This window comes from Homalodisca vitripennis, chromosome 4 (genome assembly GCF_021130785.1).
Source record: "Homalodisca vitripennis isolate AUS2020 chromosome 4, UT_GWSS_2.1, whole genome shotgun sequence".
Lineage (NCBI taxonomy): Eukaryota > Metazoa > Arthropoda > Insecta > Hemiptera > Cicadellidae > Homalodisca > Homalodisca vitripennis.
In genome coordinates, this window is record NC_060210.1 from 56145096 (window position 1) to 56172969 (window position 27874).

The 27874-nt window shown below is 32.0% G+C and overlaps 1 protein-coding gene across 2 annotated transcripts in view; it reads right to left on the reverse strand.

Moving 5' to 3' along the window:
• The window catches only part of LOC124359330 (telomerase Cajal body protein 1-like), a 64489-nt gene that overhangs the window by 27265 nt on the left and 9350 nt on the right, over nt 1-27874 (reverse strand). For both annotated transcript variants that reach the window (XM_046811989.1, XM_046811990.1), the window contains exons 3-7: nt 22484-22690; nt 13156-13242; nt 10355-10491; nt 6399-6491; nt 923-1162 (exon numbers count right to left, since the gene is read on the reverse strand). In XM_046811989.1, coding sequence (XP_046667945.1) covers nt 923-1162; nt 6399-6491; nt 10355-10491; nt 13156-13242; nt 22484-22690 — 764 coding nt within the window. The remainder of the gene's footprint in view (nt 1-922; nt 1163-6398; nt 6492-10354; nt 10492-13155; nt 13243-22483; nt 22691-27874) is intronic.

Genomic DNA, 27874 nt, shown 5'->3' on the forward strand with positions numbered 1-27874 from the left:
AGCATCAGCAAGAAGGGCAGTAAGATCTATATCCCAACACTTTCTATAGTTGATGAATTTAGTTTTCGCTTTGGGTGTTTAGAGTTTATAAGAAAAAGAAACATATTGTACTTTAAAAGGTGTGGGCTACGAAGTTGTCCATGGTAGACAACATAGGCTGGGACAATAACAGCCTAATAATGTCAAATAAAGTGTCAGCAGCAGTAGTGTGGTGGGTGGCTTGGAGTGGTAACAGTCATATTACAAAAGTTAAGTAAGTTTGGTCATAAGTTGCAGGACCGAGCAAGTCTGTGTTCAAATTCCCCACAACAATAACCTGACTGTAACGAGCCATATGGCCAAAAAGAACATGTTCGAGTTCAGTAAGAAAACCTAAATTAGAAGCTCTATAAGATACTGCAACGAAGATGTGTGTTCCATTAATATTGATGTCCAGAACCATGTACTCTGGCTAGATGATAATGCATGTTCCTCTATGGGAATTGTCTCAGGATATTTGAGAATGAATTGAGCCAATAGGCTTGAAATTATGAATGAACATTCACTTTAACATAGGCAACATTGAGTTCAGTGACGTTGCATACTTGATCGAATATGGAATTTGGTTGAGCATTAGTAAAGCCTATTGAAGGAAATATCTGGATATCTAATTGATCTATATGACCAACTAACAGTTGTGTATTCTTGTTAGTTATATTAAACCCTTTTTGAGGCTAAAATTTCTAATATGATTTATATGCTTTAAATTTGGATGATATTTAATTTTTACGTAGGTAAAACAGTTTTATGATGGTGCATGTCCCTTCATGAGATTTGGCTGAGCTTTAGCAGTGATAGAGATATACTGAGAATGAATTAAGCTATGGGCTTGAAGTAGGCACACACATGCAAACACTACTTATTTCTTACAGGCAATACTAACCTGAGAATAAATAACGCCCATCAGTTGATAGATCCATGTATATCCTCTGGTTTGTGGTATGAGGTCGCTTCATGACACGAAGGATCTGACCTAGGTTGCGCAGGTCCCAACTCATGATCTCAGAGTCCTTGCGACCGGCTGTGAACAGCTGAGTCCCGTCTTGTGAGAACAACAACTGAGTCAGACCTCCAGCCTGCCCAGTCATCAGGCAGATGGCATGTCCATCCAAGCTATACAGCCCTGCATAATTAATATTTTAGCTTACTGGTGCAAACTGTAAGTACTACTTGCTACTTAATTTGAGATTTTTTGTGAATGTAATTCTTTTACAGAAATAAATCCACATATGTGTGTGTAAATACAGGAAAAAAGTGTTCACCAACTGCTGCCTTCTTCACCTCTGTTACATGTTTTGAATTCCACCTTGTAAAAATTATAATAATTTTAAATAAACCATAGTACGTCTGTAATTTTTAGTGTCCTGTAAATTTAATGCAAATGTATGGAATCACCCTATGGGGTAACAATCATGATATTCAAAAAGTATTACTATTACAGAAAAAGGCTGTTAGAATTTTGGCAGGTGTCTCCTCCTTAATTACATGTAAACCTATTTTTGCGGAGGAAGGTATTCTTACAGTTATCAACCTTTATATTTATTCATGTCTGATTAAAATAAAACAGAATTTTTACTTAAAGTAAAACAGAATGAACTGACATTCATCATTATCCTACTAGAGGCAGCTTTTATTTAGATCAGGCCTACCGCAGATTAAGTAAATCACAATCTATGTATTCTTTTATCGGTATCTGTTTGTTTAATAAACTACCTCTTACCAGTCATAACATTAGTCCTAATAAATTTAAATCAGTGATGTATAGATGGCTGTTAAGTAGACCTTTTTATAGTATAGATGATTACCTTACACTGTATGTGATAGATGTTTCTTTTTAATTTCAAACCTATCTGTATTGTAGCTACATACATGTTTAACCGTTTTAATGTCTGTTGTTGTACTATTTATTTATTTATTATTGAACCTTTACCAATTTATTCCAATTTTGTTCATTTATTTTCTCTAGAATCTATCAACACATGTATTTATTGTTGATTGTCCATGCTTAGTAAACATAGGGTACTATTATTTCATCTCGGCCAGTCAGGTTTCAACTTGAATTAACATTTAATGTAATATATTGTGATCTAATATTCTATTGAAGCTTTGGTGACGATGTCAATGTATTTTAATGATCTTATGATGACTAATAAAGATTCTTGATTCTTATAAGTACAGTTTTAGTTAACAAATACCCAAGGCTGAATTCTGTTTTTTTTTTAATATTAATTATAATTATGTGAGTTTTGTAATAAATATAATATAAATTATATTAATTAAATTATAATTATTATACCGGTTGTTGACTTGTAAAAATATTTACAATTTTTAACCCTTTAACCGCTACAGATGTATGCAACTTGGCATGGGATGACCGCCAAGTGCTGAAAACTGACTGTATGAACGTCGCCATCCCAACAACTTGTCCTATGACTGAAAAACTCAGGTGAAATTCGCTAATTTGCTGACAACTGTTAAAACGATCATAAATAAACTTATAAAAAGGTAGAGCTATAATTTTTGTCTTTTTTTAATCATCTTTAATTGTTCCATATTTATATGTAAAGTTTGAAAAGCTTATATCTGACTTTTAATTTTATTAGTGTAAAAAATCAATGTTTTAAGTTAAAAATTATACATAGTGCACCATACAAAACATAAACATGTAGGAATGAGATTAGGTATTATTCAAAGAAATAGTTCAGGTGACAGAATAAATCATTTTAACTCTAGAACTGGCAATGGTGTCACTCTATACTGGCAGCTCTATTTTAACAGCCAAGCAGATGTTTTTTATAATGTATCCCATTTCATATCTGTTTGTCCAAATATAAAGTATTATATGTCAATTTATTCACAACTATATGGAGAACATTATAATAACAATAACTTATAGTTTCCATGCTAACATATTTTTTTGTTCTTACAAAATTTTAAGAAAATATGTTTTTGAAATTATTTTTGTAAATACTCCGTTGTATAACTGCTTAGCAATAATCTTTAATTCAAAACTGTAAATGTACAACTTCTTATCAATTCTGTGCTGATTCCAAAAATATATAGCTATCCTAATTTTTACCTCAAAACTTATTTGTTGCATGGATTTGAAAGAAAAGTGTGCATAGTTACTTATTTTTGAAAACAGATTGATCTCTAAATAAATAATATTTTTCATAGGTAAATATAATCTCATGACTGCATTGATACCTATATAAGTACGACAGAAAAATTCAAAAATAAAATAAAATAATAAATTTAAATCCTACCTTATTTACATGTGTACAATAGATACAAAGTTTCATCTTTCACTCACAGTCAATGGATTCTACCCTGCGTTTGCGGCCTCCCAGTCGAACTGGTCTGGCATAGTGTTAAAGCAGGTGGTAGCACTTACGGTGAACTCACAATTACATACAGAGCAAAAGAAATAGGTGTTCTTTTCAAGTTCTTACATTCACATACGGCACACAACTGAGTTCGTGCTAGGAAGTTTCACGAGTTCATGAGCAGGGCTAATGGGCTAAAGACATCACCAGGTGGAAGAACACCTCTGTCCGACACACAATTGTGAGAGAACGCTTACTAAGAAATCATGTCTGCAACAAAGTCTGTCAATGTTGTTTTTATACAAAATGTATGCATTGTGTAATAACATGTCAAGGTAGTTTGTGATTATTTTTATCCAATATTTTCTAGTATCTGTAGAACATTAATATGATAAGAGGTCCATTTTCGCGAAAATATACAATTTCTTTTGGATTTAGTTTTTAGACATTAGACTTTGGGATAGGCCTTTGGAATTATTCCTAATAGTACCAGTCAGAAAAATGTTTCTCTCCAGAAGTTTTTTGGCTAAAGGGAGTTTTATGTACCAGTTATGTTTAAACAAGTGGTATCCTATGTCTAACAAGTTTGTCTAACCCTTTGGACGCCAATGTCCGGTTGATCGGACCGTCGAAGTCTAGTCGAAAAACGCCAACGTTCGATTGATCAGCCGTTCGAGAAAAACATCTTTTAAAAGTTATTTTTTAACTTGAAAAGTCTGTTTAAACTGTTTAGGACTATTTTAGAAGTAAATAAGACTATCTGTAATCAATTTTGTTCAGTTTAGTGTCCACCCATTGTGTTTCCCTAAACACACATGTTAGAAGTGATGGGGACAAATGTATATATATATTTGTAAATAATTATTTTGTTGACAAAGATTTTTCTTACTTTTTTGAAGAAAATCTATGATATAGACTTATAGTAGTGAGAAGATGCTCTCATTTTAATACTATGTAAGTATGTACAAACGTATTTCCTACTGTAAAATTAATTCTAGTTATAGTACATTTTTTCTAATATCAACACTAATTAAAGTATTTTTTGTGAAACTATTTTTCAACTTTCAGTTCTGAATTTTTGTGAGCAGTCTTAGATATAATATCTGTAACGAATAAAAATATCACCGATAGGTAAAAATCTTTTTTTTTCGTACCGATATTTTGGCCTGAAGTGAAATTTTTATGTAAACAAATGTTTTGGTTAGGCATTACCACATCATAAACAATGTAGTTCCATTCTAAATGCTATTTATAATAACACTATTCGATAGCGCATATAATTTCCTACAAATAATAAAATAAACATTCAATTAACATAAAAACTAAGGATAATACAGAGCAAAGCGTAATAGGTTACAAAAACGTCAAAACAGGGCTGGCGGTTTTGGCTAGTACAGTTGGTTCGGGCGCTAGCGTGATGGGTAGGGCGGCAGCCTAGGGCGTTTGCGTCCAAAGGGCTAAGACAAAAGGTGAAGAACGGCTTTTGGGCCAAGGGGTCATTACCATCAGAGAGAAATTGTGAACCAGAATCAATTTTTTAGTATAACACACAACTAGATTCATTGTCACAAACTTCAAATTTTTTTAAGCCAAAATGGCAATGTCTTTAGTTGGGTAAGTACTGGATAGACAAAGTCCTATTTTTCATCCTAATAGACTCGTCTCCAACATATGTTCTGTGTAGGTGTAAAATGTGCATTAAATTTTTTATTTACCTAATCAATTTATGGTCTTACTTTGTTCTAAGTGTCATGGCCAGGATGTTTTACCGTGGGTTTGGAGTTCAATTGACATGTAGCATAGAATCAATTCAGTGAATTAATAAGTTTAGTACCCGGTACTTGTTTAGTTTCAAAACAACATTGCTGACGCTTATTATGTTCATGTCAACTGTCCACAGAGAATGATATTTTAAGGTAAGCAAGACAATAATCAAAGTAAGAACAGTAAATCAGTACTACAATTAATGTTCTGCCAGAATATATGAAATAAAAATCATTTATATGACCTTAAATTCCTAAAATTTAAATAACTGTACATGTCTACTTTGGCAATGAATATTCATCGTTGCCAAATCATACGGGCCTTTGGCAACAAAAATTCGTTTCATGCCAGCTGGAGGGTTACATAACTTAACTTTATTTTTACATATTCCATTTAACATAAGATATTCAACAAAAACTAATGAACAGGTCAATACAATATGTTTATCATATCTCTTAAAATAGGTGAAAAGATCAAATATTCTAAAGAAAATGGACTAAAATTTTTTTGTAACATGACTTTGGTTGAATAATATTTGTTTGCAAGGGAAATAATCCTGTGTCCTGTGTTAAGGGAAATATAAAAAAAATCACTTCTTTAATATCTATTCATTCTCATATGTGCTTTGGTGCCAGTACAGGATCAGGTTTACTGCCATATAGCATTTGCCGGTTCAAAAGTCAAAGTCAACATAAACACTAATTTTCAGAAAAAGCAATAAAGAAGATAGAATCAGCTGTCCATACACAGAGTGAGGCATTGGCCTTTACCATACAGTAGCCACTAAACAACAGGTTTGCAAGTTTCCATTATCCTTCAATTACAAGCTTTCTATCCTTTCTCTAGCTCTAAGAGGGAATTAACAGTAATACATATTTAGAAGAAACTATCTTAACTTTTCACCTTGAATATGAACAGATGTACCTTTAGTCTTATTATAGCAACACTATTCTTTGTACCTTGCACATATTATAGAATAAAATTATTTGACTATGACTATGACTATACATACCCACAAATTTTGCGGTGTATGTCCTCTGTCTCTGAGTAAAGATTTTAGATTAACATTGATATGTTAAGCGTGGACAAAGTTTTAATAAATAAAGTATAAATGTAAAGAAGCTATCTTTGTATAGATTAAAAAAACACCAGTCTTCAAGAAATTAATAATAGTGAAAAAGGAATTTTTAATTTCAATAGATCAAATATATTTAAAATAAATTACTGATAATGTTTTATGAATAAAAAATTATATTTTACCAAACTTACCAACAGATTTAGAGTAAGTACCAGCAGCAAATATGTTGGGCATTCCGGGGTTTACAGCAATACATGACACTATTCCTTTCTGATCACACAGGTCTGAAAATATAATATCTCAGTAAATAACATTCTTACAAATAAGTATTCTTAAAGTAAAAAGCATTTTTTTCAGAATAGTTTTTACTGGAATGCTAGAAGAACATAAAACTATTGTAGTAATGAAAAATTGTTGATATATAATATTATAAAAAAAGTATTTATGTATATTATGGCCATTACCACACAGTAAACATTAATGTCCCAACATTGTGAAACAACCTTAAATGTTGACAAAATATGCAGTACACCTACTGATATATAGATTTTATACTTAAAATTTATGTATATTATGGCCATTACCATACAGTAAACATTAATGTCCCAACATTGTGAAACAACCTTCAATGTTGACAAAATATGTAGTACACCTACTGATATATAGATTTTATACTTAAAATTTATGTATACTGTATTATGGCCATTACCATACAGTAAACATTAATGTCCCAACATTGTGAAACAACCTTCAATGTTGACAAAATATGTAGTACACCTACTGATATATAGATTTTATACTTAAAATTTATGTATATTATGGCCATTACCATACAGTAAACATTAATGTCCCAACATTGTGAAACAACCTTCAATGTTGACAAAATATGTAGTACACCTACTGATATATAGATTTTATACTTAAAATTTATGTATATTATGGCCATTACCATACAGTAAACATTAATGTCCCAACATTGTGAAACAACCTTCAATGTTGACAAAATATGTAGTACACCTACTGATATATAGATTTTATACTTAAAATTTATGTATATTATGGCCATTACCATACAGTAAACATTAATGTCCCAACATTGTGAAACAACCTTCAATGTTGACAAAATATGTAGTACACCTACTGATATATAGATTTTATACTTAAAATTTATGTATATTATGGCCATTACCATACAGTAAACATTAATGTCCCAACATTGTGAAACAACCTTCAATGTTGACAAAATATGTAGTACACCTACTGATATATAGATTTTATACTTAAAATTTATGTATATTATGGCCATTACCATACAGTAAACATTAATGTCCCAACATTGTGAAACAACCTTCAATGTTGACAAAATATGTAGTACACCTACTGATATATAGATTTTATACTTAAAATTTATGTATATTATGGCCATTACCATACAGTAAACATTAATGTCCCAACATTGTGAAACAACCTTCAATGTTGACAAAATATGTAGTACACCTACTGATATATAGATTTTATACTTAAAATTTATGTATATTATGGCCATTACCATACAGTAAACATTAATGTCCCAACATTGTGAAACAACCTTCAATGTTGACAAAATATGTAGTACACCTACTGATATATAGATTTTATACTTAAAATTTATATATACTGTATTATGGCCATTACCACACAGTAAACATTAATGTCCCAACATTGTGAAACAACCTTCAATGTTGACAAAATATGCAGTACACCTACTGATATATAGATTTTATACTTAAAATTTATGTATATTATGGCCATTACCATACAGTAAACATTAATGTCCCAACATTGTGAAACAACCTTCAATGTTGACAAAATATGTAGTACTTCAATGTTGTTAAATTTCAAATCTAAACTTTGCTCAAGTTCCAAATTAAAATGGAACAAATATGTGTAAAAATAATTTTCTCCAAGTGAAGTAGAACATTGTGTACAAACAGCAATACATTTTAACATTATGTGGAACATAACAAGTATTGTAATATCTGTACGTGGACTTAAAAATGTATTTAGAATATATGAAACGTGTCACATGGAAAATTTGGCAATAAGTAAGTCAATGCTGTAAAATATAACCCTATGTTTTGTGACAGGAATTCCAACTATACCAATACTAGGTATAGAGAAGAGAACAATAAAACAATTACTTATAATAGTAATAATATTGTGATAGCATTATTTTATGAAAACAAAATATTTTTAACATTTACTTACTGCTTTGTCAATTTACAGTGTTGAAATTATAAATACAATTTCTTGCACGACGTTTGTATATAACATTAAAAACTAATAATGTTTTGTTCTACACCTTAGGTGTAAGCATAAAATTTACAATTTTAGTGACATAAAACAAACTGCAGTGAGTAACTACTCGTATATAACATCCTAATAATATTATAAATATGAAAGAACATTTGTTTGTTTGTTTTGCTTTCATGCATCAATCATTCAACCATAGAACTGAAATTTTACATAGAAATTTTTAAAGTATTTGGAATGAATATAGGCATATTATTTTGAAAATCTCTCCAAGCTACGCTCCACTGGTCTTTAATACAGCAAAAAAATCCCATCTTGGTCTCTAAGTTATGAAATATTAATTGAAAGAGCCTGTCAAATGTCTGTTCTGTGTAAACATTGGTTTACGACAGCAAAAAAATATGGTTAATTCATTTAACCACTATTTCCAATTTGTTTACATTTATAGTATTTAACCTTTTAACCACCACACCCAAGTATACTCGTTTTCATATTATCAGCTCTTCAATTTTTGTTGTATCAGCTATCAGCTGTTATTTTATGTTACTTTGTGTTCTTTTATATTAGAAATGTCTATAAGATAGCTGTCCAGTTTGTGGTGCCATCTAGTGGAGATTACTCAAACTACTTGGAGACCATGTGCTTTGTACCGTACACGAGTTTGGGAATGGTTACGTTGATAATTTACAAGATGTTTTCCTATGTTTATTCGTAGATGGTTGTGTGATAGTGGTAATATATTGTAATTATTTAAGAAATTTACATTATTTGAGAAGTATATAAACATTGTTGATTGTTTACTTGATTTATTAAACTTTAAATAACGTGTTAAACATGTTATGTAAAAAAACTCCTGAAATGGGAAAAGATACTCGCGTTGGGAGTCTTAGTACGTAACTAAACCTGGTGCTCGGGTGTCCCCGCAAATCCAAGAACACGGCAGTTAAAGGGGTGAATTCTATACAGTAAGAAGTAACCATTAGACTTCATGCTTTTTTTAGATTTCAGCAATTAGGTAAGTATTCTACCTTAGAAATCTACCTTATAAAATGTCCTAAAACATAAGATGATCAGAATTTTACTATGAAGACTGTCTTTAAAGCAGTCAGCATGAACTAAGGTAGATTAAAATTCGCTGAACTGTGCATTTAAACTAATGTACTGCTAAGTCTACTAAGTCCTGCTATCTGCTCAAACACTATGCCAGACCAATTTCAAAAGAAAGCCGCAAATGCAGTCATAAGATTATGTTTACCTATAAAACATATTATTTATTTAGATATCACCTATTTAAAAAAAACAGTAATTGGCTTGCTTTTTCATACAAAGCCATACAACAAATACATTTTGAGGTAAAAATTGGGATAACCATATATTTTTGGAATTGGCACAAAATTTAAAATAAGTTAAGACATTTTCAGTTTTGATTAACTTATTGCGAAGCAGTTACACAACAGAATATTTACAAAAATAAATTATACTAAAAATATATTTACATGGAAACTAACAACAGGTTATTGTTATTATAATATTTTCCAAATACTGAATATGAATAAATTGTCAGATAATCATTTACAATTTGGCTAACAGTTATGAAATGAGATATATTATAACAAAACCATATGTGTGGCTGTTGAATAGAGCCACCAGTACAGTGCACCATTGCCAGTTGTAGGGTTAAGTAAGATCATAAGTTGGTATTTAAATTGTAAGAGTAAGTTAATTTTCTATTTAAATATTAAAAGCTACTATTACACAGATTTAACACAAAACGTTTTTGTTCTCAAGAAAAGATAGACAAATCACACACCTTTACAGGTTTTGTTTTTTTGTATGGATTAGTGAACATCTTTACCTTTAGTAGATATAACAGTAAAATCCCTCCCAGGCACATCAGTATGGAATATATTGATGATGTTCTTGTAGCCACACAACAGGAGTTCTCCAGAAGGGTTAAATACTACACTCAGTGCAGCATGCATCTCATCCAACCTGAAAGTTATTAAGTACACTAAATAATGGATAATATTTATATAAAATAAAACTATTCTTTCTTTTACTTTTTTCCCATCCTAAAAGAGATACAATTCCGTAAAGTAATACCAATCCAGATTATGGTACATTATTAAAAAACAAACCTTGTACATCAAGGTGTAGAGAGAAAGAAACTAGTGTTATAGAAAATATTTACTAGGTCTGACGGATTTGCTACATAAAACTTAGAAAACTTCATTATTTTCGGTGTAACAATTTTTTATATATTATATTCAAAAATCATATTCACTAACCTGTGCTCTCCTTCTCCTTTTCCTTGCAAAACCCCTCTCTACTGAGAACCAATACAGAATATGTATATAATTTCTACTGATTTAACTTAGATGACATTTTTTTTTAATCCATCTTCAGATTTGGACAATCAGATTAGTTATGGATACAAGGTCTACAAGATCTCTGGAAGTCTTTAGCATCAAGAGACCTTTTATAGTTTGAGGGGACAATGCAGTGATTGGACCATAAATCAGTCTTATTGAATACACGAACAAAGTTGAATATAACATATCTACAAATATAAAGTCCTCCTCGACTCACATTGATGACATGAAGAGTGATTCTACTACTCCAAGCATCTAAATTTTGGCTATAGGACAACTAAAACCCCTATGGAGAAGTGTAAACTTCTTGCGACTGTATTTCCTCTGTTTTCAGTGATACAATTAATTGGTCCAGTTCCCTGTAGTAACACCAGTGTATTATTTCACCAACTGATATTGAAAGAATATATACAGAGCTTGATATCAGTAAGAGTGCTGGTCCAGAAGGGATACCACCAATAATATTATTCTGTACTCCTATTTGGATGCTCACCTTACTATTTTTTTCTATTCCTTTCTTAATTCTGGTATTCTATTCTCAGTGATCAAACATAGTTTTGTAGACCCTGACTTTAGGTTTGGTGACCACAGTAATTTGAGGTATTATAGACCTATCATAATCCAGTCTGAAAGCATTTGTAAGTATAATCATGGATCACTTACAATTTCATCTACATAAATGTATACCTCTAGTACATAGTTTTGTAGACCCTGACTTTAGGTTTGGTGACCACAGTAATTTGAGGTATTATAGACCTATCATAATCCAGTCTGAAAGCATTTGTAAGTATAATCATGGATCACTTACAATTTCATCTACATAAATGTATACCTCTAGTACATAGTTTTGTAGACCCTGACTTTAGGTTTGGTGACCACAGTAATTTGAGGTATTATAGACCTATCATAATCCAGTCTGAAAGCATTTGTAAGTATAATCTTGGATCACTTACAATTTCATCTACATAAATGTATACCTCTAGTACATAGTTTTGTAGACCTTGACTTTAGGTTTGGTGACCACAGTAATTTGAGGTATTATAGACCTATCATAATCCAGTCTGAAAGCATTTGTAAGTATAATCTTGGATCACTTACAATTTCATCTACATAAATGTATACCTCTAGTACATAGTTTTGTAGACCCTGACTTTAGGTTTGGTGACCACAGTAATTTGAGGTATTATAGACCTATCATAATCCAGTCTGAAAGCATTTGTAAGTATAATCATGGATCACTTACAATTTCATCTACATAAATGTATACGAATCTAATACAATATGGTTCCCTAAACTATTGCTCAACAGTCTCAAACTTACTTGATTGAGTTTCAGCCTTTGGGGCCTTTCCTGTCAGGTGGATTGCCAGTACTTAGATCTATCCAAAGTCCATGACAATGGCAATTTTTAATTGTTGCTCTGCTTTCAACATGAGGCTAAAGTTTAAAACTGTGTTATATAGAGGAATTTGTTTCAAATCCATAAATGTTTCACTGTATAACCTTAGATATTAGTGTCTCAATGCTAATAAATTTCTAAAAATACAGATTACGTTAGTACTAATAGTTTATAAATTTATATTCTGTATAGATTATCTTATAGGAAAATCTACACTATCATGGTCAAAATAAGTGTAGACAGTCAAACTTTGGTGAAAAGTATGGTAATAATTACATGATCATACTTTCTTGTAATTTTATGCAAGTCTCCGGTCCACCCTCTTCTTGAGTATTGATCAGTAATTTGGTCACCTTACCAACTCAACCATATTGATCAACTGAATGGTTTACAGAGGCGCTTTATACTTTATGCATTTAAAATAATGTATAACTTCTGAATCTTACGCAATTATGTAATGTAAGGATGTTAGCTTGCACGATCCTCTCATTAACTCCAGCACTCATAAGATTACATTATACTTTACTTGCTTTACATATATTGCGATGCTAACCTTCTTAGCCTCGTTGTAACACCATTATGTGCCATGATGAGAGCTACTTGTATCATCCAGGTTTATCATCTCTAGCACTCTTAGTGTTAAGATATAGAAATATATTCCTAAATTTAAATTAAACTATACAGCCTCATTTTAAAACAAGAATACTTTTGTACTGGAGTTTTAAAAGAATTGCTGCAGAAAGGGTGTAATTTGCTCACCATTCAAAAATTTTTTAACAACCACACATGGAGTTAACCTAAATTATAGTTTTATCATTTTTTTGCAACTGAACTATTATTATTATTACTTTTGGTGAGATTTTCTATTCATAGTATATACACTTACGCATTATAGCCTTTATAGGAACAGCGTAGTTTGCCTGAAAATGCATCCCACAAGTGAATTGGCGAACAGAAACTTGTAGTCACAAAACTGCAACAAAGCAAACAAAAATTAAATTAATGTTAGAATTAGAATTAAAGTTTTTATTGCATTTTATCCCTTACATTCAATATCAAGATTTCCACACCATCATGATATTCTGTACATCATCTGCATGATATTAAACATCTACATATTACTTGATGACTCTTCATGACTGTGAATATTCCTTTGGCACAGTCGGAAGAAGCAGGTAGATTTTGTGACAGCTGAAATATTATTATGGTTTATTTTATAAATATAATATTCCAACTACAATATCACCAAAAAGTCCACAAATATCTAAGTTGTGAATTAAAATAAAATATTTTACTGTGCGATATTGGAACAAAATGGCATACAAAACTGGCTAATAAACTTAGTTGATATTTCAAACATAAATTTTTGTAACAAGTTTGAATTTGTTTCAGCATTTCTTTAGTAAATTCTTAGTGATTGACAATTTTTTTAAATTTACGTATAATCAATATACTAAAATTTATTTAAGATTAAAATAAATATTTACAACATGGTTCCCTTTAGGTTTGTACTACTTTTCCCCACGCCCTACGTGTCCTTAACCCTCTCTTTCTTAACCACCCACCCCCACCCGTCAGTCACCTTAATATAGTTGCTGAAGAAAAACAAGTACTGTGACAATAATTCACATAATAATTCATTCACATTGGTAACATATTTCCCTGTATGCATATTATTTTAAAACGTCTATGATATAAATCTCAAGTTAAATTAAATAAAACTATATACTATGCACTGTTCCTGATGTTTTAAGAAGAATGTCATTACTATTTTATTGTTAGACTTGGAATAGCAACAAGTAAATAACTATAGGTAAGTAAATAAACTTCAAAAACGTTTTAAATTTAAAATATTGTTTTAATAATTCAATTATTGATTTATATAAATTATAGTTTAGCTAGTTAGTAATATTTACTTAAATACATTACAGTTCATAACATTTGTTTAGTTTTACACAGGCCAATCGAATACATTTGCTAAAGTCTAGCACAAAGAATGAGCTTATTTTCCTTTAAGTAATACATACAAATCTGGACTTATATTTAAAATTGCAACACACACTTTTTAAATTTTTAATTTTGGTCTATATTTTGATTTGATGGCTGCTACAGCAGAGAAGCCTACATCACAAAAGTAGGAAGTAGTAAACAGAATTTCTGGAAATTTGCAGGTTATTTTTTGACATTAAACTACAGCTCTAGCAAAGAGTCCATTTTGAATCCAGTCTTTAACTCATCAAAATACAATTTCAGTTTGGAAAGAAACTTTAAAAATACGTCATTGGGCTTGTCTGCCACAGTCAAATGATTTTCTTCAATAAACTGTTTCAAGGCGGAAAATCTTGTGTAAATACCTTTAGCCATGATAGCCTTCCTCAGATTGAGTTTCTTTTTAAAACCTTACCCTTTATTTGACAAGTTTAAGACACTTGTGTATTTATGTTATTATGTTCAGCTTTTCAAACCAATCAGTAAGTTAAATAGAAAGTCCATAATAAATTTGTTAGTACTGGCATGGTTTTCATCTTTCAGGTACCCATATATATTTAGTACGTCAGCTCAAACATCCTAGAAAGGGAGTTTCCAGGAGACAACCCACGAGAACTTCTGTACAATAAAACATAATTGGGTCATGCCCTTACATATTTGTTCAAGAGATCTTGTCTTTTTAGGAGTGTTTTTAATGTAGTTGATTGTAATGACCAAGTATATTGTACAGTTCCTTTCTGAGATGTTCAGCAGCCAATGCTATAGGTAAGGGTTCCAAATCGCACTGGTCTCTTTTGTGTGAGCCCTTTTTTTTATCTGCCATTGAACTACCACCAACAATACATATTCCAATACATTTTTGGTCGTCAATACAGACCCACAGTTAAATAAAATATTAAACCGATCTTGGCCTGCAGCAGATCCCTTGATTTGTTTACAGGATTAGATACTTTAATACATGTGTTATCGTTAAATCTTACATAGCATATCAAGAATTAGTGTTTCTGCTACAGTCACTCATCCTGCTGTTCAAACTCCTAGAATAGAAGTACAAGCAGCTGATCACTAATATTTTATGTCTTGTTGTCTATCCTATGAGTCATTGTACTCAGGGTTTAAGCTGGGATGATAATTCTTAGCAAACATGATACAATAATACTTATTGGAAAACCGTCTGCAGTTCTCTAATACTTTAGTCTCCAGTACCAATATTTAGTTGAATAAAAATACTGTTGTTAAAATATTTAGAACCTCGATAATCAAAAGATGATATATTTGTGAAGAGTTTTGATTATAAACAGTTTAGTTACAACATCAAATTTGAAATTTATTGCAAAAATAGACATGCAAAATTAAAGGTCTTCTTTCAATATAAAATAAAATCAAATAGTATAGTGATTTTTTAATTTTTTTATAAAACAAGTTATTTTTAACATCAGTTTATCTTTAGAAAACTAACTAGGCCCTAGCTTAAGAACCAACCTAATTAAATTTGTAGTCTTCTTTGGTTTGTAAATAACAAACTTCAAATTCTTTGTTATTAGACACTTAACTTTTTTTGAATGTCTGTCATTCCAAGTAAAATCTGACTATAACGTAACCTCAAAAAATCTTCAACACTTGTTACAGACACCAAGACAAAGAAATGTATAAAGTTCATTTTAATTTGTATAAGTGTCAGCCATGGCACACAGCACTGATATCATATTAACAAAGCATGACCATTCGTTGAATACTACTATTGCATTGTGTGCAGCTTTAGTTGTAAATGTTTCAAGTTGTTCCTTTACACTTATAAGACAGTACAATATATACATATTAGGAATAGTCATTATTTTTAATTCCTTAAAAATTGGAACACAAGTCTCTCTTTTTGAAACATTTTTCATACCACGTAATGCATGTTTTTGCTATTTCAATACTCTTACTGCACTACTACTGTTCCCCCATAGAGTTATACCATAACTTAAGTGTGAATGGAAAAATGCATAATAGGAGGCTAGGAGCATATCCATAGTTATACAATGTTTCAATTTACTCAAGAGATAGACCACTCTAGATAATTTTTTACACAGTTGATCTATGTGATGTTCCCAACTTAATTTGCTGTCAAGGTATACCCCTAATAGTTTTACAGGTTTACTAACTTCATAATTCCTATTTAAAGTAAACAGTATTTTCTCAGTCTTTTGATCATTTACTACTAAGTAGTTTGTCTCAAACCATTCCATAGCCAATTTTACCGCATAGTTTTCTTCCATAATAAGATTCTCATAATTTTCACTGAAATTCAAGAGTATGGTGTCATCTGCATATAATACTGAGGAGCATGGTACATTAAACGAGAAATCATTAACAGCAACAACAAACAAAAAAGGGCCCAGGACAGAACCTTGTGGGACTCCAATTTCAATAGCTTTTAGTTCGGATCTATCTTTATTTTGCACAACTATCTGCTTTCTATTTTTTAGATAGGACATTATTAATTGCAGTTCTTTGTCTCTAATACCATATCTATAAAGTTTGGATAGTAATAACTCATGATCTATGCAGTCAAATGCTTTGGTCAAGTCGATTAATGTTGCAGATGATAACACCCCTCTTTCAAAATTCACTAAAATTGTATCTACAATATTTTCAACTGCTTTTATTGTACTTCGGTTTTGTATGAACCCAAACTGTTCTTTACAAAATAGATTATTATTAACAAAAAATGAATTTAGTTGCCATTTTATACATGTCTCAAATATTTTACTAAAAATTGGTACTAACGAAATCGGCCTGTAGCTAGATGGGCTAAATTTGTCTCCTTTTTTGTACACAGGAGTTACTTTAGTAACCTTAAGGGCATGAGGGAATACACCTTGCTCTATCATCATATTATAATAATGACAATGAATCAGCTATTTCATTTATAATTTTCTTTACAAGCATATTAGAAATACCATAATAGTCTTCACTAAATGATAGGTTTAGATTGGCAACAACTTTTAATACATCAACTGTTGTAATTCTTTGCCATGTTAGAGTGTCACAGTCATTAAAATTATATAAATAGTTTTCTACCAACTCTATTCACTCACACAAGTGGCAAAAAGGCAGACTCAAATAGTTTTGTTGCTAGAATAAAAGTAGGCTCTTACTGTGAATCAATAATTATCCTTCTCTTGGCTATTTTTGTACATTATTGATATTATGTCACACCACTGATGAAAGATAAGTCAACTTGATACTCATGACTGAGGTTCCCTACAGACTACATGATCAACATACAGACTGTGGCATGATCGATACGGCCCAAGTGACCAAGGATGGGGTGCAAGCAGGTATATTCCTCACAACACTTTGATTCTATTTCACACTTTGCAGTGTTCAGAGACGTATTGAATGTGTTAATGCCACTGCCTAGCGGACAATATTGGTTGTAGTTATCTAGGTATTATACAAGGCAAATAAACGTAGAAGATGCTGAGTGATGATACAACTAATCTTAAAGACAAAGATATCACATACATTGAACAGAGGGTTCCTCTTACATTGATATCCAGGGCCCGATTAAGGTTTTTGGCGCCCGTAGGCTATCTTGTACTTCGCGCCCCCCCCCAACGGTTTCCGGCCGGCTTCCCTCTGTCAATTTTCAATAATAAAAAGTGTTCTGCTGTATAGCGGCCATATTATATTTTTGTAATAAAATTTCAACTTACTTAAATTTAAAGACCATTACAGAGAGAGACCATTTAGAGTATTAAACTTTAGGAAAAGAACAACATTCAGCAACTAACTATAAACTTTAATTATTGTTCAAAGGTCTAATGATACATGTATGTATAAACTGCTATGTAATATCTTCAAATTCAACGGTTAAAAGAACTATGCTGTTTGCTGTCATTTCCTAAAAACACACAAACAAACGAACAAAAACAGCAAAATTATAGAAAGTGCAAACTTGCAAAGGGAAAGGATGCTTACTGCTGAGCATTTATTTGTATCTTTAAAATGGAATATGGTCTATTGTTGTAGACTTGTAGGTAACATTCTTTAAAGAGAATCAAGGGTTCTTATTTACCACTGGTTTTGTAGGACATACAAAAATGTGTCCTAGCTACAGCCAAACCTTACATGAGTTTTTAATTCTTATACATTTTTTGTAGATTACTATCATTAAATAGTCACAAAATTCAAAGTTCAGCACTTTGTAATGTTACTTTCAAAAAATCTGTAGGCTTATTTTTTTCAAAATAAATTAAAATGCATACTGTAATTTTAAGGCTGTTAAAATTATGTGAATTTTATCTCTTACTTCAGTATAAATGCTGCCATAATAATGGAGATTTTATTGTTGTCCATTTTAATAAGAAAGCTTAGTAGCTACGTATAGCCTGTTTAATTAGCGTTTTAACTGTAAATCACTGAAAAGGATTTATAATAAATCAATGAACATGGTCAAATTGGTCATCAACTTTCTCTGGTTTATTCAAGTACATTATGTTACATAGAAATGACATTAGACTTTGGTATACAACTTGGTGACTTGAACATTTAATCACAATAACAAACAATGAGCTAGAACTATAAAATTATTAGGCCTACTGTTAACAAAAGAACTTTTTATTTTCTCATGACGATATATTCCCTGATTAAACAAAGTCTTTCTTCCGTGCTTTTGATGAGGCAAACGCATCGATCAAGTCATCAAACGGAACGAGCTGTACATAGTCACTTTCTATAAATAAGAGAGCGAGTGCCTGGAGTTTTTCTTGCCGTAGAGTCGACCTCAAATAATTCTTGACTCGAGTAAGAGCAGAAAAGGATCTTTCTCCGCTGCAATTAGACACCGCCATGCTCAAGAAGATCCGCAATGCCACTTCCACGTTCGGAAAAAGAGATTCAAGTTTTAGGGTTTTTACATGTTTCAATAGCCTGTAGGCTTTAGTCCCGGTCGGTTTGACTTTCTTCTTTTCCTCCATTCTGTCTGACAGTACATTTTCCTCTTCATAGAATGTATTATCATCTTTTAAAAATTTTTGAAGATACAAACACTCATCTGGAAATGAATCATCTAGGTCTGTTGAATATTCATTCATTAGCTTTGTTGCCTTTTCCTTCAAGATTGAACTCTCAATTTTATTCTCAAATTCCATAAAAAGTTGAAGGAGTCTCGTAGTGTGACATAAATTGATTTTCTCCTTGTTAGTTGCCCTAGGAGTGTATCAATTGCTTTGTAGTAACAATTTATCAGGAATGATTTCCGCCCATCAAACTCAGTGTGCCCCTCTTTGCTTTCTCCAAAAGGGATTTTTGGTTTCTTTTTCCTTGTATTGTCTTGTTTGTACTCTTGAGAATTGCACATAAGCTTTGCCTCACTTTCAAAGTTAGAAAATTGTTCCTCATTTCTTAATGAACTTAGAAAAGACTCTAGGAGCTCGTACGAAAGTGCTGTCTGATCTAAGTCTCCATCTTCAGATTGAAGTCGTACACTGATGTCATGAAACTTCATGAGTACTTTATTCCAAAAACAAATCATCATGGTCATTTCCAAAGACTGGAGCTTCTCTATCAGTTGTTTGGCTTCAAGTCGTACGTCTTTTTTATTTTCTTCGTTTGAAGTGATGTCTTGTAACGCTGCGATTATTTGTTTATATGACTTGTGCATGGCTTTACTGGCATCTGCTCTTGCACTCCAGCGAGTTTTCGAAAGGGTCTTGACTGTCAAACATTCTTTGTCATATTGCGACAAGAGAATTTCCCATCTGTGTGTAGATGAATGGAAAAAGTTGTACATTTGCTGTGCCAGGGCAAAATATTCAACAGAACTACTACTACTTTCTGCAGCGGTCGAACCTACTAGCTGTAACGAATGAGCTGCGCAAGGAACGTAGTGAGCAAGAGGATTTTGCTCTTTGATTCGATTTTGAAGCCCCTTGTAACACCCAGACATGTTACTTGCATTGTCGTAACTCTGACCTCTACAGTCACTGATATTTAAGTTCAAACTTTCAAGAGTATTTATCACAGCCTTCTCCATATCTTCCCCTTTATGGCCACAATTTGGGATGAACGTTATGAACCGCTCATTAGGTGACCCGTCAGGTGCTACAAAACGAATGACAAAAGTCAATTGATCCACATTGGAAACATCTGGAGTAGAGTCGACAATAATCGAAAAATACTTAGAATTCTTGATATCTGACGCGATTTTGGATTTAACATTGTCAGCTAACAGAGTAATAAACTCGTTAACGATCGTGGAAGATAAGTATGAGGGCACTCCTTTACCTTTATTTCCGAAACGAGCAACATGGTCAGCCATGAAAGGATCAAACTTGCACAAAAGCTCGATACAGCCAAGGAAATTACCATTACTGGTTGACCCCAAAATTTCATTTTCACCATAAAACGGAAGCCCTCGAGAAGTTAAATACTTAACTACTTCAACAACTCTTGACAATACATCTCTCCAATACTTCACTTCTACTTGATGCTGCTCAAGTAGTTTTGCATCAATTCTCTGAGGTGCATTCATCCGGGTCAAATATTTGTTCACACATTCTCTGTGCTCTAGACTATTATCATGTTCTTGAATTTTGTGTGAATTTTTCCAATCATTAAAGCCGCATGTAGCTAAGGCAGTCGTCCCCCCATAGAGCTTACAAGGAGCACAGTATACATAGCCAGTTGATTTGGAATAAACTAAATGAGTTCTTTTTACAATCTCTCCATTTACAAGTTTTTTGAAAAAACAAGCTTTGTTCAAATAACGGTTTTGGTCAGAATACTGCCGCTTTGATTGGGAAAAATCCCCACTGTCATTTTGATTGATGCTGTGCACTGCAAAGTATTCACGCAATGCCTCATTTACCAGCCATAAAGCGGGATCATCAAGATTTTTTGAATCGGTTACCTCTTTATTTGCTGGTACACAATCTTGCAACTGATGTCCCAAATCTGCTATTTGCTCGGTTGATGGTGGTGAAGGGACGTGTACAGGTGCAATTTCCGTTGTGGTGTCTGAGACATCGGTAGCAGTGGCACTGGCAGGCTGCTGAATCACTTCCACTTCCACTATAACACCGCTGTCCTCACTCACAACGTTTCGTTCAGTTCCCGTGACGACCGGCAATGTCTCAGCAGAACAACTGGGAGTTTCGGGTTTATTGAAAAAATCGTCTAGTCTATGAATTTTATTTAGAAGAGCACTTTCCCGTTCGTTACGCTCCCGGGCCCGTTTACGGTATTCGGAACCACTTGGTTTTTTACTCATAATGTAGCCTACATATGTAAAACAAGCAAACCACTGCTTCTTCTAATATTTCAGTATCAAACACTCTACTCGACTTACGAATAAATGTCAGTGTTTATAATAACGAGCAATGACACCAATTAATCACAACGAAAGTCCAAATAATTCATAGGCCATAGGCCTAAAACAAACAGTGCAGACGAGGAGACGACTGACTGCAGCTGCAGCTACACTCTGTCTCTATCTGTCAGAGAGCGTCAGTGTTGCAAACGGCGAAGGGCGGCGGCCGGCGGCGCCCCTCGCGCGAAGCAAAATTTCCCTTTTAGTTTCCCTACCGTTACGATAATTACTATGCGTTGTCACTAATCGCTATTAATTAATTTCTTTTTCTACTTAATAGTTATTTTTAAGTAAATGGAGTAAATCTAAGGTCTAGGTGGATGTGTAAATAATGTACAAAAATGTATAGTGAAGTTTTAGACCATACCATTTTATTTACTACATATAAAAAGCACTTCATCTTGAACTCCGAAGCGCCCCCCTAAAATCGTCACCGGTCTCGCGCCCTAGGCTGCAGCCTACTTAGCCTACTGGTTAATCGGGCCCTGTTGATATCCATCATGGCATACAAAGGAGGAGCTCTTGCCTCACTTTGGGAACAAAAACAATTATTTTGCAAGTCCCCAATAATAAATGTTTGTTGTAAAAAATATTTTAAATTAAAGTTTGCTGTGAAATTGGCCACGTATCTGAGTTTACTTTGAGAGAAGGATAACACTTTCATAAGGCATATTGGGCCTAGGGTAGCAAGGTAAACACCATAGAAGATCCCATCAAATGTGAGGTACATGGGGTTATAAGACGAAAGGTCATTCTGAAGCTGATATTCATTGTTAATTATGTCCAATTTATGGCCCAGACATTATTTACTAACAATGTACAAAGAACATCTGGTATGAACACATATAAATGTCATAAAACTTACCAGCACGTATCAGGGTTGGTGGAAGTCATAAGAGGATACCAGCTGTAGTCATACACCAGACCTCCCACCTTGGTCTTCAACGATGGCTTCAACTCAGGGAAATCAAAAATAGTAAGTTTATGACAATTATAAAGGCTCATCGGCAAATCAAACAGTCTCATTAATGAATCATTGCTGTTGGTCAGAAGGCATGTCCCGTCCGGTGACCTGATACAGGGAGCAGTAATTAATATCCAATTTAAAAAGTAAAATTAACATACTGATATAATCCTTAGTTAGAAAAATTAGCTTACTTACATTACTATGTAAAACTAGGCACACCACATGAAATTTCTCAATAGATCCAAAGACTTCCAAGATATTAAAAATAATAGTAGTATATTATATAGTAGTAATAATAGTATTAGATTATTTATTAACGTTATCCTTGTATTCTTTTGAAGACTTTTTTTGTTTCAATATGTAAGTAACTTTTAAGCATTGTTGGGTATGTTTAGAAATGTATAAAATCCCCTTAAATTACCTAATAGTTATCTTAACTAATAACTGCCTTGATTTAAAAATTGTTTTAACTTACTCTGTAGAAGGCTACATAGCCAAATCTTACTTTTTCAGTGAGTGTCAAACTGATTTTTATGTTTTAATATATATATGATAAATTTATATTGAGATTTATTGTGATGCTATTCTTGTAATCTGTTACATGTCTGAATAAAGAAATTTTGAATTGAATTAAAAATAACATATCTGGTTTGAAAAAATTATCAAACTTATTCAGTTGGCAGGAAAAAGTGGACAAAACGTTCTAGGTGAACGGGTTTTTTGAAACACTCTGATCTGGATCACTTGTTCACTTGACTGACCCGTTCGAATTGAACAACACATTTGTAATGGCCACTGCCACTGCACGGCTAACCTAAAAACAAAATGCAAGCTTCCTGGATACATTTATAGCTACATTAATCTGTTCAATTAATAATTTAGGCTTAGACTGCGACACTTATAATACACCTACAAACAAAAAATATATAGTTATAGAACAGGTAAAGTAGCTGCAGTGTAAACAAAACTGTGAGAGCGAGACACGATCCACACAGCTGACAAACAGATACAAGAAGGTGCTGGTCCCACTCCCCACCCCAACTCCGGGAGGGGGGCCCCTCCTGCGCAATACTGCTCAGAAATTTGCTTCTGCGCAGGTTTCTTTAATAGCAGTTAACCTATAGTTTGTAACACAAATATTTAATTAGCCACAGTCCCTTAATTTTTAGACAACTATATTTCGATACTTAGTGCAATTAATTATACAAATTACAATAAATGCAAATAAACACATTCATAGTCTGTTTTTTTTTAGTTTATTCCCCAAAAATATTATAGAAAATTTCACTGTTGTTCTGATTAGAACAACAAAAAAGTATAATTTTTTTACTTTTATGCTAGATAAAGCTTTACATTGTAAAGTTGAGACTGTTTTTAATATCTTGGAAGTTTTTGGATCTATAGAGAAATTTCATGATTTCACCGCTAGATTGTGTTATATACTGAAACAAATATTCATTTTTTTATTCCCAAAGAATAAAATTTAAAATAGTATAATTAATGTAAAGTATCTAGACATCTTTGACCACTACTGATGTCCTGATAGCATATTTAATTCTGTTCCTCAGAATGTTTTCAGTTCAACCTAGTAGCAGAGGCATTGAAGAACCCTTTTCCTTACTGCTTTCTTTGTTATATTATCTATTGAACAAAATTAAATTAATTTTATATTAGTACTATATTATTAAGGAAACCAGTAAAGATTATATTTGGTACAGCTTTTAATTCTTTGGTCTTTCCTGATAAACTAATATCAAATGGCAAGGCATAAGTCATGCTGTTGTTTTGGCTATGGTAATGGTGACCGTATAAATTTCAATTTTGAAAACAGAACTAGGATAACAGTAAATTGTCCTGATTTTCTCTGACGAGCTATGCTTCCTTATGATACTGAGATGATGATCGAGAAACTTTTCATGACTTGAGAATTAAACACATAAACGGTTCACTCTGTTACCTGATTTGGAGAGAATTCTACAATAAGGTTCAGACAGAAATACTACATTTAATTCCTTTGACTTTCTACCACAATATATATATATGTATACATTTCCCCAGACTCTTGGCCTGTAATATACACATTTTACAAACAATATCAGTTGTTTTAACATTGACCTTAACCATCCCCATAGCTGTTAAGCACTCTGCTTGTTTATTAAAATTTTTCTAAAGAACATACTTTATTCATAGAAATAATACAATAATAACACTTTAATACAGAAAACAAACTTAAACAATTTAATAAGGACTAATTTTTTAAATTAAAACTTAGAACATAACTACATTACACTTAAATAGCTGGACACAGTGAACAATATTTTACATAGAATGTAAGAACAAATTACATGGCAAGGATTTGTTATATAAGTTATGGTAATTATTACCAATTAAAGAACAGAAATGCCCATTAGATTAGCTTTGTTTCCAGAAGTTCTATTTCGGACTTAATTTTCTCATCTTTTTGAGTGCTTTCATTTTTTAAAGATTTCCTTTTATCTTCCAATTCCTGTATTTCCAAAGTATGTTTTCTTTTTTTTCTTTTATCTTTCTTTCTCTTTTTGGATTTTCTTTGTCTCTTTTAAATAATTCCTTGCAGCTCTAATGTAAGTCAACAATGTTAAGCAAATGGGGACTTCTGAATGCCACCAAAAGAGAGCAGTATTCACTCTCCTATGGGCAATAAGGTTCAATTCAATTCAATTTAAAACAGGTTTATTCATTTAGCATATATACATATATACAAGAATAGTGACAAGATTTCATTCATTTTCTTACTAGTTAAAAAAAACAAGAATATATACAGAAAATACTAGATATATCACAGGAAATAGAGAGAGTTTAAAATACAACTATTAAAGTGGTTAAAAGGTTACAATTGAAATTAAAACAGCTACAATTTAAACAGCTTTTGGCACAAAACTATTAATTATGGAGTACTCAACCTCCAGAATCGTCACAGGAATTCATTAAAGGAATATATAGCCTTGTTGATGAGAAACTTTTTAAATTTAATGAATGTAGTCTGTCTTGATTTCAATAGGAAAATTTGTATAAAGTTTTGATCCAATACACTTTGGTTTCTTTTTAAAACTTTGTAAGGTATGGGGGCTTATTGCTAAACTATTACGATTTCTTGTGAAATGGTTGTGATTATCTCCTACCAATTCCAGTTCCTGAAATTGCTTTTAATTGACAATATAGTTTCAAAAATATACATCCTATAAATTGTCATATTTTCTTCTTTAAAGTATTCCTTAACGGATGTTCTATTATGAAGATTAAAAATTATTCTAAAGGCTTTTTTCTGCATTTTTAGAATAGAATTTAGATTATTTACAGCAGTAGCTCTGTAAAGTGACATTCCAAGAGATATGATTCAAAAGTATATGAAAAACAAATAACCTTTAATATTTCTTTTTCGCACAGGTTTCTCAGTCTAATTAATGCATATAAACCTGACGGAATGTTGGAAAGTAGTTTTTCTACATGAACATTCCAATTAAGAGCTTCGTCTATTTCTAAACCCATAATTTTAATACCATCCTTATTTTGATTATAGGGTGAAATTTGTTTGTAGTTTGACGAGTTTGAAAATGAATTAAATTAGTTTTGTCTGCATTTAGGAGTAGGTTATTAGAATTAAAAAAGTAATTTAATAAATTTATGTCCGAATGTGCTTTGGTTTCTAGTTTGTTAGTAGTTGAGGCTGTAATTTTCAAATTAGTGTCACCAGCATACAGACATAATTTACTACCCTCACTGAGTTGAGGGAAATCTGTTACGTAGCAAATGAACAATAAAGGACCCAAGATATATCCCTGAGGCACTCCATACTTACTTCAATCCACTGAGGATTAGTAATAAATTTTGTAATTGTGTTTAACTTGAAGAATTTCCACAAATTGTTTTCTATTGCAAGGTTATGACCTTATCCAGTTCAATGTGTTCTTTCGTATTCCCAAACTACTAAATTTTAATAATAATAATTCATGAGATATCGAGTCAAATGCCTTACTCAGATCAATAAGCAAACCAACTACTTTACATTTTCTACCTAGACTGTCAACAATTGATTCATCAAAATCTGAGGCTGCTGTTATAGCAGACCTCCCACTTTGAAATCCATGTTGAAAAGTTTCAAATAAGTTTTTTTTTTTTCAAGGAAGTATACAAGTTGATTATAAGCTACCTTTTTTTTATATTTTTGAGATTGAAGGTAACAATGCAATCTGTCTATACTTTGATCTTGACTGTTTATCTCCTTTTTTGTATAGAGGTTTCAGTTTTGTAATTTAAGTTTGTGTGGAAAAATTCCAGGCATTAACGAAGCATTTATTAAATGAGTGATTGGTTTCAGTTGGCTCTAGTTTAGCTTTTTCAAGAGCACCACAGGAATACCATTGTATCCAGAACTACATACATTTTTCAACTTGCTTATGATTTTCTCAATCTCCTTCTCATCAACAAAGCCAAATTTAAAGCTAGGTGTACTAGGAAGTGTACCAGCCTCTGAACTTTCCCTCATTACTCTCGAGATGTTTCCAAGTTTGGTATCGCAGTATTGTTAATTACATTATAAAAATAATCATTAAATATCTTACAAACCTGTGAAGGATCTGAGCACACTGTACCATTAACTTTTAGAGTTAAATTTTGAATTCTTGTCTGGTTTGTCCCTACTTCCGAATTTATTAATTGCCAAGAAGTTCTGTTTACATTATTTGAGTTATTAATCTTTGTTTGATAATATTGCTTTTTTTGAAGAGATCAGTTTTTCTTTAACTGTTTGTTTATTTTTCTAACTTCCTTTGACATTGGCTTTACAGTTAGGCTCTCTAGCTATACTGCTAAATTTAATTGTGTTTTTTCCAATTTGAGCTCATTTGATATCCGTTTTAGATTGTTATGTTGCCTTGAAAACATTTTATAAAAACAAGAATTGAAATTGTGCATAAAAAGTTACGGAATGTATCATATTTTACTTCAACTGGTGACTAATAAAAGCTCCAGCCATGATTCAGCTTGCAAAGTTTGATTGATAAACTGTTCCTCATTAGAGTCAGTAAATTTCCTCTTATACTCCAATAGTGTTAGAATATTTATTTACTGCAGTTGTAATAGTTAGTATTTCAAGCATCTTACCATTGTGGTGATCGTAAAGTTGAGTGTTAATACCTGTTATTTTATACACATTTTTATCCAAATTAGTGAAAATATTATCTATAGCAGATTTTGAAGAATCTGTGATACAAGTTGGAAAATTCAACCAGTGAACAAAATTCGTTGACG